This window comes from Oryx dammah, unplaced genomic scaffold (genome assembly GCF_014754425.2).
Source record: "Oryx dammah isolate SB20612 unplaced genomic scaffold, SCBI_Odam_1.1 HiC_scaffold_20, whole genome shotgun sequence".
Lineage (NCBI taxonomy): Eukaryota > Metazoa > Chordata > Mammalia > Artiodactyla > Bovidae > Oryx > Oryx dammah.
In genome coordinates, this window is record NW_024070204.1 from 38,562,434 (window position 1) to 38,576,182 (window position 13,749).

General features: G+C 38.5%; 1 protein-coding gene across 1 annotated transcript in view; it reads right to left on the reverse strand.

The window, feature by feature from the left end:
- Positions 1–8,906: 8,906 nt before the first annotated feature.
- OXCT1 (3-oxoacid CoA-transferase 1) overlaps positions 8,907–13,749 on the reverse strand; it is a 159,965-nt gene continuing 155,122 nt past the window's right edge. Inside the window, exon 17 of the mRNA XM_040262424.1 lies at positions 8,907–10,755. Coding sequence (XP_040118358.1) covers positions 10,714–10,755 — 42 coding nt within the window. The 3' untranslated portion in view covers positions 8,907–10,713. The remainder of the gene's footprint in view (positions 10,756–13,749) is intronic.

Here is a 13,749-nt window from a genome sequence, read left to right on the forward strand (position 1 = left end):
TGGAGATGGACCCTGCAAATAGTCCATCTTAGCCAATTGGCACAATGTTTGTCAATAGAAGGTGCTGGATGGGCACTTGGAAGAAGAAGAAGAGGTTTCTCCCTCTGCTATGGTGTGCTTCTCTTGTCAGGCCATGGTTTTTCCACTGTCCCATCCCTGCAGCACATACAGCTTTTCTACATCCAGAAACCACAGCACAACTGACTTCTCCAATTCCTGGCTCCGATGGTGTGATGGCCAAGGGGACCCCATGCCAGAAGCTTCCCCCAACACTTCCTCAGAGTGCTTTTCAGTGGAGTGAGATATCTTCCTGTGAACACTTTCCCTGGCATCTCTTTAGGTGGGTTTCTGGCAGTGTCTGAAGTGTGGCACTCCCCCATAACACCTTTCTTGGGCACTTCAGAGGCAGATTTCCAACAAGTTCTGCTGATGTGGCCCCATATTGATTTCTCTGCCATCCAGCAAGCCACCACTGCACGTTTTCCAACAAGGTCTCAGTGTGGAGGCTTCTCCTTGGATGCTCTATCTCAACCCTCGGGTCATGGCTGCTCCTTATACACACTATTCCTATGTTGTGTGGGGTTTTTTGGTGACTATTTAGGGCATTTTTAATTATACAGAGTGAAGTAAGCCAGAAAGAAAAACACCAATACAGTATACTGACACATATATATGGAATTTAGAAAGATGGTAACGATAACCCTGTATACGAGACAACAAAAGAGACACATATGTATAGAACAGACTTTTGGACTCTGTGGGAGAGGGAGAGGGTGAGATGATTTGGGAGAATGGCATTGAAACATGTATACTATCATGTAAGAAACGAATCACCAGTCTAGGTTCAATGCAGGATATTGGATGCTTGGGGCTGGTGTACTGGAATGACCCAGAGAGATGGTATGGGGAGGGAGGTGGGAGGGGGGTTCAGGATTGAGAACTCATGTACACCCGTGGTGGATTCATGTTGATGTATGGCAAAACCAATACAATATGATAAAGTAAAATAAAGTTTCAAAAAAAAAAAAGACAAAAAAAATTAAGCAATTCTGTTATGACATTTTTGAACTGTAATCTCTTTCCACATGCCAATTGTTACCTTCAGGTATATAAAGCTATTGGTCCTTGGTATAAATGTTTAAAAGATCAAGTTCTGCAGTCAGGTGGTCTGGACTTATGTCCTAGCTATACTGTTAACACTTACTAGCTGTGGGATACTGGAAAAGTCACCTAACCTCTCTGTGCTTCAGTTCCACTATTTCTATTTTGAGTTGTTTTGAGTTCTCTTTCCTTCTTATTAGCCAGTTTCTCATCACTTCAATCCCTGTTACAGTAAATAGTTTTTTATATTGAATTTTCCCTGTTCAACTTACCATGTAATATCTGTCTCCTGAGTAGACTTTGAATGATTAAGTGCTCAATAAGTATCTATTGAAAGAAAATTAGGAACAAAAGAAAAAAGAAAAAGGAGTGAGGTAAAGAGAAAAGAGAGATCTAAATTATTACTGTCATATCACCAAATTAGCTATGTGGTTATTAGTTGTTATTATTTGAAATTAGAAATTTAAAAAGATCAAGTGAATTCTGTATGAATATAATCCTGTGCTATTAATTACTTGTAATTACTTTATCCACTTTTTATTTACTATGTCACTAAAACTTTATTAAGAAATTAGTTTTTTGAGCATATAAAAGATTTCTTAGGATAATGAGAGGGTTGCTGTACAGGTAAAGAGAATACAGACCATAAAGTCAGTAGAAATTTCCTTGAATATCAGATTTCAGAAACACTAGATTTCAAAACTGCCTTTTAATCAAGTACAGATTACTTTTCCTGTCCCTCTTCTACTTTCAACTTCTACCAATAAAGGAATAAATGAATGAGTAAACAAATGAATAGGTAGATAATTTAATTTCTGTTCTTTAAAATTTTACTGTCAGGAAATGAGGCTAAATATATAAATTAAATTCCTCACCCACCTTGTGTTCTTCTTTCCTTCAGACCAAGGACATTCTTCATTAGTTATGCATAGCAGCTCTTTAAATTCTTATTAAATCACTCCTCTCACTTCCCTTCTACAAGTTAATATTCCCATTTTATTCTCTCACCATAGTTTCATTCTTTTTTTAAAACTTTTTATTTTATATTGGAATATAGTTTATTTGAGGCTTCCCTGGTGGCTCAGATGCTAGAGAATCCACCTGCAATGCAGGAGGACTGGATTCAGTCCCTGGGTTGGGAAGATCCCTTGGAGTAGGGAATGGCTACCCACTCCAGTATTCTTGCCTGGAAAATTCCATGGACGGAGGAGCCTGTTGGGCTACAGTCCATGGGGTCTGTCCATGGGGTCACAAAGAGACAGACAACTGAGCAACCAACACTTTCACTTTTCATAGTTGATAAACAATGTCGTGTTATGTGATAACCTAGAAGGGTGGGATGGTGAGGGGTAGGAGGGTCAAAAGCAAGGGGATATATGTATACATATAGCTGATTCACTTTGTTGTACAGCAGAAACTAGCACAACATGGTAAAGCAATTATACTCCAATAACAAAGAGCAAAACAATGTGTTAGTTTCAGTTGTACAATGCAGTGATTCAATTATACATATACATGTATCTATTCTTTTTCAAATTCTTTTCCCAGTTAGGTTGTAACATATTAAGCAGAGTTCCCTGTGCTATATAGTAGGTCCTTGGTTATTTGTCTTCCTGAAGTTTGTCCAAGTTTTTCACACTCTTCTTAGTTCAGGCTGCAAATGCTATAGACTAGGTAGCTTAAACACTAAATATTACTTCTCACAGTTCAGGAGGCTGAGAAACCCCAAATCAAGGTGCTGACAAATTCAGCGTCTGATGAGAGCCCTCCCCCAGGAAGGCTACAGATGGCTGCCTTCCTGTTGTATCCTCAGGTGGCAAACAGTGTGGGGGACTCTGATCTCTTTCTTCCCTTCATAAAAGGGCACTATTCCTACCATTGAAGCTCCACCTCATGGTCTTCAGTTCAGTCGCTCAGTCGTGTCCGACTCTTTGTGACCCCATGAATCGCAGCACACCAGGCCTCCCTGTCCATCACCAACTCCCAGAGTCCACTGAAACCCATGTCCATTGTGTCAGTGATGCCATCCAACCATCTCATCCTCTGTCATCCCCTTCTCCTCCTGCCCTCAATCTTTCCCAGCATCAGGGTCTTTTCAAATGAGTCAGCTCTCCGCATCAGCTGGCCAAAGTATTGGAGTTTCAGCTTCAACATCAGTTCCTCTAATGAACACCCAGGACTGATCTCCTTACCTAAATCTAATCTAGACCTCCTGAAGAGCCTACCTGCAAATACTGTCACAATGAAGATTAGGGTTTTCAACATGTGAATTTGGGTGGAGGGGCAGAAACATTTATTCCACAGCACCAGTCATCTCAAATGGCAGCATACTTTCTTCAGCAATCTCTTGTCGAGTTTGATACTTTTGGCTTAATGAAAGTGGCTCCTCAAATGCCTTGGCCTTCCATGTTTATGTATTTGGGTATCAGTGATATATTAAACACTTTTAGTTATAATATTAAAAACTTTTCACAGGTAGAGTAAACTTGTGTATACCTAAGATAGAAACTGTGTACACGGAAAAGATGGGAGTTAATGAAGGAGGAAATAGGAACATACCTGGAGGGCAAATTGTAATAGGAACATTACATAATAAGCACTTGACCTACTTGGAAGAATTATTTTAAAAACTATTTACACACACACACACACACTAATAAAATTATTGACTCTTTTCTATCCATAAAACAACTCCCTAAGAGTCTTTTTCTATGCAATCAGCTCTTTGTGTACTTGAGTTATAAAATAGGTTTCTTTAAAATATTCTTAAATCATACACTATGCTAATTCAGAAAATCTCAGAGGACCCTTTCAATTTATTGATCCCAATATGAATTATTTCCCACGTTTAAGTCTTTGGAACCGGAATGCTTTCACATAATGCTTTCATATAACTGTCCAATTCCTTGACCCCTTCAGCTTCCGGCAGCCCTATTGCTCCGGGAGAAGATGAGACAGGCACCTCAGCTCCCTCTCACCCTTATCATGACTGATCTCCAGCCCAACCTGTTCCTTGGACAACTCGAACTCTCTTGTCAACGAGAAGCCCTGATAGTGAATGCACAAACTTCGGGAAGGGTGGATTTCCTTGGGCTATTAACTGCTTATGATGTCTATCAACTGAATAAAGCATCCGTTAATGACCCTTCTTTTTGTTTTATATTTTTATTTTACTGAATATAGTTGATTTACAATGTTGCTAGTTTCTGCTGTACAACAAAGTGATTCAGTTATACATACATTAAATCATACACTATAAAATAAAAGAATATATACATATATATTCTTTTTCATATATAATTCCCTGGGCTATCTAGTAGGAGCATGTTGTTTATCTATTCTATGTACATAATAATTTGCATCTCCCAATCAAAAAAGGGATGCCAGGCAAACTCTCCTGAGACTGAGGGAAAGTCTAAAAAAATCCTAATATGCATACAATAAAATAGGTAAGTGATAAAAAGCAAATAAAATCATAATTTTTAAATTGATGTGTTTTATAGACCAATGGAAAAGAACACAGAGGCCAGAAATAAACCCTTGCATACATGGTCAACATTGGTTGGCAAAGCAATATCTCTGCTTTTTAATATGTTGTCTAGGTTGGTCACAACTTTCCTTCTAAGTGGTAAACATCCTTTAATTTCATGGCTGCAGTCACCATCTTCAGTGATTTTGGAGCCCCCAAAATAAAGTCAGTCATTGTTCCACCGTTTCCTCATCTATTTGCCATGAAGTGATGGGACCGGAAGCAAACATTTAAATAACCTAATTTTAAAATGGGCAAAGGTACACTGTTGGTGGGAATGTGAATCTAGAGATCTGTACTTAACAATACCGTATTTAAGAGGGTAGATCTTATGCCAAATATTCTACTATTATGAAAAAAAAAGATGGTGTCATAGTCAAAGAAATACAATAGTAGCAATTGGACATTCTCATACGAAGGCCCTAATGCCTTCCCACACGTACACTCACGTTCAGTAACAACATGGGCTTCAGTGCTGTGACTAGTGTTCTTCTTTCCAGGACCTGATGACTGGAATGGCACTAGATCTCGCTGGGCAATGCTCTTGCTGTGTCACCATTTTCAGACTCCTTCCCGGTAGCTCAGCTGGTAAAGAATTCATCTGCAATGCAGGAGTCCCTGGTTCAATTCCTAGATCAGGAAGATCTCCTGGAGAAGGATTAGGGTACTCACTCCAGTATTCTTGGGCTTCCCTGGTGGCTCAGATGGTAAAGAATCTGCCCGCAATGCGGGAGACCTGGGTTTGATCCGTGGGTTGGGAAGATCCCTGGAGAAGAGAATGGCAACCCACTCCAGTATTCTTGCCTGGAGAATCCCCACAGACAGAGGAGCCTGGCAGGCTACAGCCCATGGGGTTGCAAAAAGTCAGACATGAGTGAGTGACCAAGCACAGCACAGCATATCAACCATATCTCTGGGGTTCAACTGAATGAGTCTGAACTACAACTCTGACTTTGAAAGTGAGTTAAGGTTAATGTCATGAAAATCAAATTTCAGGTGTTCAGCTACAAAGATAAAGCAGTGTTCATCAGCCCCTCCTGCTGGTGTCAGATGAGCATCCTCACCTGCAAGCCTAAATAGGGCCTTTTATAGGAGCAAACCCAGTCATTACAAACTTTCCACAGGCACAATTTCCCTGGTGTTGCCATTAGCCTTTTTAACAACTACTGATTTCCTTGTAAATTGGGTGGACAATAGCTGTGTGGACAAGAACAAAACCTGAAGACATACACCATTAGGTTGAAAGGTTTTGAACTCTCTGCTTTGTAACTTACCAGAGAATAACAAATCTAGTTCTATTCAGGGGATAAAATTCACATTAAGTACCTGGGCAAAATTCAACATTAGCCCTGAAAAGTTAATCTGATTAAAGAGTTGATGGACATTACTTTTCTCAGACTAATAAAGTTAATTTTAATGGAGTACTGTCTCCCTGGCAGATTACTGAGAATGAAATAACTAGCTAGGTGTTTTATACATTTACAAAATGCTCAACAAATACAGGTCATTATCCAAGTCTCTATTCTTTTGTTAGCCTCCAGGTTCTGCCTATTTCCTTCTTTTTCTTTTCCTACATCTTCTTTAGAGACCTTAATCTAATTATTTAGCTGACGGAAACCCTCAGGCCTGGCTTACTATCACCTCATGTTTTCAACTAGTAAATTGATTCAATAAACACACTTGGAAAGCTACCATGGGCGAGTTATGGAGTTGTTATACTAATATACAAGATATTAAAACAGCACACAGACCTTGTATGCTACATTCCAAAGTAAGACCATTACACACACATTTTGGAATATTTGGCTAAGAAAGAGATAACTCTGTAAACCCTTGCTTACACTGGACACATGAGAGTTGAGAGAGATTAAAGTCATATCTGAGATTTGCAGACTGGGCACTCTAACCCAAGAATGCAAAGTAGATGCTACCTCCTATCCCCAAATCAAGAGAGAGGGGTCTCAAATGCAACACCAGGATTTCTATATGAGCTTCTGCCCTGGCCTCTGATGTGCTCTTGAAAAAGTTATAGGTAACAGATGGGATGCCTAAAAATGAGACAAAATGACTACATGAGGGGCCTGGGCTTTCATGGTTTGTCAGTAGAAACCAGGAGTGTTTTGTATAGCTCCTATGTAAGTCATGCTACAAAGAAGCCAGAATAGTGGCCTGACATAATTTCCCAGTGGAAACCCAGTGTGGCACCCCATTAAAGACAATAATGACCATGATAATCAAGCATGCTTAACCTTCACAAGTAACTATCATTTGTGTGGTTTTTTAAAAAATATTTATTTATTTGGCTGTGTTGGGTCTTAGTTGTGGTGCACAGGCTACCTATTTGTAATGTTTGAGCTCCAGAGCTGCGGGCTCAGGAGTTGCTGCCTAAGCACTCAGTTACCTGGGATCTTGGACCCCTGCTCAGGGATCAAACCCACATTCCTTATATTGAAAGCATGGGATCTTAACCACTGGACCACCAGAGAAGTCACTCATTTGTGCTTGATTGCAGCTTTAAGGGAAGGCATTGTCTTAAGCAATTACTAACTTGGGTTGCTATTGGCATCACACTCATGAGACTTGCTGCGTAGTCCACGAAGAGTGCCTTTGGGTGACTTCACATAGATATACTGAACACTATGGAAGCAGGAAAGTTCAAGTATATGTCACACAGCCATGTGCTCAGACCACATGACTTTTATTGACATGTTTAAATTGATACTCAGTATGGCAGTGGAAGCAGAAAGATAGTGTTGAAAAATAAAAGGACAGAACAACTCATGAATCTGGTAATATGACATATATTTTTAAAAGGACTGTCAGTATTTTTGCAATCATGTTATTAATTATATTGTATTGAATCTATGGTGGAAGATACTAGATTCTCTCTTTTTCAAAAACAAAGAATCTGAAAATAGGCTAAAGAAACCCAAGATCTTATTTTTTGAGAAAAGGGAAAAGGTTAGTGCAAAGAAACTCATCCATTGAATAAATCTCTGCTTATACTTCCACTGGAATAATTTTCAACGTTGTGTTGACTACACTGAAACTGTAGAATGAAAGCCTCCACCCACAACCTTCCTACCCACTGGGTAACACCTATAGATGCTCTTACATGTGTTCTATGGGTCCAGGGAGAAGCAGGTTTGCTTATATTCTGCATACCTTCTATAGGAGACAGATCCCTCCCAGGACTTAAGAACTATCAAAGTTGCTTGAATTCACACTCTGGTTGCAGGTGACAAAGGATCAAACAAAAAGGGAGATTTGTGGGCTCACGTCCAAGCATGGCTGCAGAGAAATTGGCCTTAGATGGTACAGAACCAGAAACTCAAATACCACTAGGATGACCCCTCCCTACAGCTCAGTGTTTATGTTTCCATTTCTTTCCCTCTAACTGAAGCTCAGTGTGTTGGGGGGAGGGGGAGGTGGGTGTTGGTGCATTCTCACATTCTTCTTATGGCTCAGTGAACAGAGAGGAATAAGAAAACTGGCTTCTCTCTCATGTTCAGTTTTCAACATAGGATAAATAATCTGAATCGTACATTTTGGGCCATACAGCCACCCCTTATAAAATCACTCTGGACAAAGGAGAGTTACCAAAAGAGGCATATCTTTGGCCCAGCTCCTTGGACAGGGAGTGAGTCTGTTACAAGAGGGGCAACATAGATGCTGGTTAGACACCTGGGTAGGGTCACTTCAAAATGCCAGCAAAATCTACATATCACTGGAAAATTACTCAATACTAAAGAAATGTTGGACTTCCCTGGTGGTTCAGCGGTTAAGAATCTGCCTGCAATGCAAGAGATGTGGGTTTCATCCTTGGGTCTGAAAGATCTCCTGGAGAAGGGAATTGGCAACCCACTCCAGGATTCTTGCCTGGGAAATCCCATGTACAGAGAAGCCTGGTGGGATACAGTCCATGGGGTTTCAAAAGAGTCGGATATGACTCAGCAACTAAATAGCAACAACAAAGGAATGTTAGATACATGTGAATAAATAATAACACATGGAAATCTGGGATAATCGATTTTTATAGACAAATAAATGATGACTCTGACAAGAAGCAAAGTCAGAATTCATGTAGGTAAACATTTCACTTGTTCTTTCATGAAGGATAACATCTTTTCTTTGACAAGAGCAAAAGAAAAAACATTCACTTGATTAGAAGTGGTAAAGTGTGCTAACTTTATTATTGGCTATCACACCAATCTCTGTTGTATCATTCCCACATTGAAACAATTCCCAAATGAGAAAAAGGACAACCACACTAATCGACATCCATTTGGAATATTTATTGTAGTTCTTAATGCATTTCCTAACACCTATGACACTCTTTAATCAAGAATATAAAGTCATCTACTTAGAATTTGCCACTCAACATGAGGAGCTTTCTTAGAATCACAGAAGTAAGTTTACAAATACAGCAACCATCAATATCATACATTTTCCAAACCATAACTCTAACACGGATGTCAATTATTCTCCAGACCATGAAAATTCTCTAGAAAGTCCATTTTACCAGTATTGGGAGAGGAAGCTTTCAAACACGCAGCCAGCCAGAAAGACCATTTTATATATGGAGTGTGCTTCTCCTCTCCCTCCTCTAAAATGATAGAATGGTAGCTGTATCTGAAGAGAAAGTGAATTTAATGACAGCCATTAGCTAAAAACTTGCAGAAATGCCTATATCTGGTATGAGAGGAATGATATATTGCACTGTAACATGCCTACCTCTGTCCAGAGGACAGCAATCTGGCCTGTCTTCAGGTGCCTGGACTTTTTTCCAATTTGATACCCAGGACGCTTGGTAGACCGCCTGGGAAACTGTTTGATAACTGAGGATACCTCGGAGGAGAAGGTCCTTACAAAATCTAATCTACAATGTTTATTTTCTAAGGATGAAGTTCACTGTACTTCAAATCCTTGATTTTCTCATCGTTATTTTCCCTAGTTTGATAAGGCTGAATAAAAAGTATTTTGCTCAAGGAAGAAGCCTGGGCAGAAGAAAGAACACTGTTCTGTAGAAAAAGGCTTTCAATATTTAGAAACTTTCCCCAAAAGAAAAAAGAGACCCTGTAAAGAAAGAATTCTTTAAAAAAAAAAAAAAAAACCCACTAAACCTCTCCTGTCATTGTTACTGCAGGTTCATGATAAATTACCCCACAGCTCCTCTTACCTTAAGAGGAGGTATTATACAAGAAGCCCACAATACCATAGAGAAAGACTACTAAGGATCCTTCTGGATACACAGGAATACTGCACTGTTTGAAAATGAGAAAACTGACTAATCAGTTAGGTTTATAGCCGTCTTCCTTAAAAAAAACAACAAAACTGTCATCTTTGGCAAAGCACAGGTAGTTTTTTGGTTTGTTTATAAAGGCAACTTCTTGGTTGGATGTCAGCACCAATAGACTCTATATCCTTCAGTCTCTCCCACAGACCAGGTTACTTCTCTCACAGAGATGTTCCTGTTTGCCTTCTTGGGCATTTATTTTAGTTACCAAAAGAGGGGAGGGAGAAGGGATGCACTAAGGTGTATCACAAAGTCAGAGGCTCCAGAAGAAAAGACAGAGAAGGCTAAAGGAAAAACCTAATCTTTAAGACAACATTTCTAATTCAATCCACACAAATGTTATCTTTTAGAACTAGAACAATGCTGCCCTGGGTATACTCTGAGTGGAGCTCTTCTCCTCCTTCCTTTTTTACTACATGTCATGATTTAGTTAGGAGGGAAAGTATACCAACAAAACTCTCCCTAAGGGCCCATCTTGGTACAGATTGTGCACAATTTAATGTATCTACCACAGAAGATGAAGATAAATCCAATGTGAGTACCAACTGTAAATATGACCTTCTCAGCACTTATAAAACAAATAAGCTAAACATATATATTTTTCCTTTTGGTTATTCATTAAAATGCCATAGCATGCTGGAGAGAACAAAATCTATATGGCTATAAAAGCAGTAAGATGCTAGAAGAAAACTATACAAAAACTGTAAGATATACAATTATGATTACTGATGTCCTATGTGGTTAAAATGAAGAGCACAAGGCCTAGAACAATGGTTTACTACACATTTCAAGTTGAGATCTGCCGCATTGGTATGAGTTTTGGTGAAACCTGGTAAAAGAAAGAGAAAAAAAATTATGGACTTATGAAAAAAAACCTCATGGTATAAAACATCTCTGCTTTGAATTCCCAAAACTGAATGATGTAGGCAACAAGTAGTCTTGCCATAGACCTCACCTTTCCCATCTGAGCCACTGAGAAAAAGAACACTTTTATCCATTTACATTTTGTGTATCTGGTAGTTCTCAACCTTCTTGCATTATAGCTCTTAAAGATATTTAAGACTCACAAGCAGGAGGAGGTGGAGGATGAGCAGGAGATGAACAAGGGTCCAGATGACCAAACTCTCCTGAATGAACCCCTGAGCTCTGAGAGTGATGAAACTTCACTCAGAACAGAGCCATGGAGCAAGCCACAAGTTTCAGAATCCTTAAAATAGGTCCAGTCAATTCACAATTTTGTTAAGAGATAATGTAGTCTTTGGATAACACATTTTTATTGGAAATTTCATAATCAGAGTGGAAATGATAAAAAGGCAGTAAAAAGATACCAGGTTATTATAAAAAGGAAGTAATAGCATTAAAAATATTAAACATTAACTATGATTATGTTCAATGTACCAAATAGCAAATGAATTCCAAGGAGTCTTGAAGTAGAGAAATATGAGGGCAGATCTATACTTAATGCTAAAGCTGGTGGAGGAGGAAATCTAAATGTAAGTGTGTGTGTGTTAGTTGCTCAGTCATGTCCAACTCTTTGCGACCCCATGGACTAGAGCCCACCAGTCTCCTCTGTCCATGGAATTCTCCAGGCAAGAAAACCAGGGTGAGATGACATGCCTTTCTCCAGGGATCTTCTCAACCCAGGGATCAAACTTGGGTCTCCCGCATTGTAGGCAGATTCTTTACCATCTGAGCTATCAGGGAAACCCTGGTGGTAAGTAGTTTGGCTTCATTTTGATGGATCTTTCAAGGTGGAATAGCAGGTAAATTTAAACTGGCAAAATATCCATTAAGTCTTAGTTAACAGTCTCCATGGAAAGCACAGTAAGGAATACTAAAATTTAGGTGGTTTCTGAGCCCTTCATGGATGTGACGATTGAAGGGGATCTAATTTGTCTTCCAGGATAAACACTTAAAATTTTGTTAAATAAATGAATGAATGAATGAGTGGATTAGATAAGCCTCAAAGAACTAGAAGAAAGGTCTCCTAATAGAGGTTAAGTCTGTAGTAAAAATAGAAGACAATTATTTGGCTATGATGAGGTTAAATATTGCTATTCATTTGTATATTGTTTTCTTATTAAGTCTTCACAATGTCAAAAGTTAATGTCCCCTCTTCCATTTTTCTACCTAAAAATGCTATGACCAGAATAAAAAAGATTAGAATGGCTTGGTACATATCTTAGGATAAATGAGAGCTCACTCAGACTTGCCAGCTCCAAGAACAGATATATAATAACAGACAAAATAAAAGATGTTAATATACAAAAGTCACAGATCTTCAATTCTACCGAAAAGAATGAAGATATATGGGCTCTGAGTATTTAGAGAGTGTGTCTCATAAACAATCGATTTTCTTTTTTTAAACAACAGAGCATCAGTAGAAATAATTTAATGAAATAAAACTCTTCTTTGGAAACAGGTCATTTTCTAATAGGTGCTTTATAGCACTGCTTTTAAAAGGAAGCTGGACACCTTGACTTTTTCAAACTAAACATCTGATCCTTATCCTTGTCATGCTGGCCCTATTTTGAGCTCTTAGTAACCTTTATAGCCTCAGCATGAAACTTGACTTTTAACAGAAAAGAAGATGAACCTTTAGGTACACTGACTTGGCCTGTCTATTTTTGAAAAGAGAAATAGCTACTAACCCACCATTTTTCATTTGTTTTCTCACAGTCTCATCAACATGGTGAACCCATGTAAGCTGAAGCAGATTATCCTGCCAAAGTGATCTACAGGCTAAGCATAGGACTGTATGATTTATGAGCAGAGGATAAGCTAACAAGTTGTCTTCCTAGTCCACTGAAATCCAAAGAATATACTGTTTAATTCTGGTATAATACCAGTTCATAATAGACATTGAGAATAAAAATTTATTCAACTTGGCAAAGAATGCCTGTAGCTGGCTTCTTTCAGATTCCCCTACAAACATATCAATAAGCAGGATTCTTATTTGATTTGTTGCCACTGGTGGTTTAGGTGTATTCCTACCTACAGAAAAGACCAAGGCTCTTGGGAGTAGGAACTATACTAGTTTGTCCTGTTTTATTCATATTTCATAGCTTAATATGGGAGATACACTGGGTATTTAATAAATAACCATGGACAACTAATAACCTCTGAAAGTTTATTCTACTACATGATGTTCAACTATGGATTCAATTTATTTTTAAGTTTTTAAATTAAAAAAACAGAAAACTTAAAAAATAAAACAGAAATATTCTAGTTCAAAAAGGCCCACAGATACGTGTGGTAAAGAAAAACCTATCTTATGTAATTCATGAATCAGAATAAAAAAGAAATGAATATCCAACTGAACCAACTATTTATTTAAAAAGATACTTTGAAATATAATGGAATTCAAGCGGTAGGATGCCACCTTCCTTTTTTTGGGGGGGGGGGCTGTACCACACAGCTTGCATGATCTCAGTTCCCCCTGACCAGGGATTGAACTTGGGCTGCAGCATAATCCTAACCACTAGGCCACAAGGGAACTCATTTCCTTTTTCTTTCTATTTGGCCCATGAAGTGGCAGTAACACACTGAGTGATGTAAGTGTAGCCAGAAATTAAGAAATTTAACGTGTTCATTAGCTTGTCACAGCTTTAATATGAGAACTGTGCAATATCACTTTGGCTCTTTGAAAATGAATTATTACTGACTATTTATTTGAGAGATTTTTTTCAAAACGTGAGTGCCCTAGAAAAAAAGTAAACCAGAGAACTCCTTAGTCATAAAAATGTTTGGAGCTAAAATTATTAAAAAAAAAAAATAGAAAAGCATTTTTGCACTGCATCACAGTCAAGCATTTGTAGGGCGT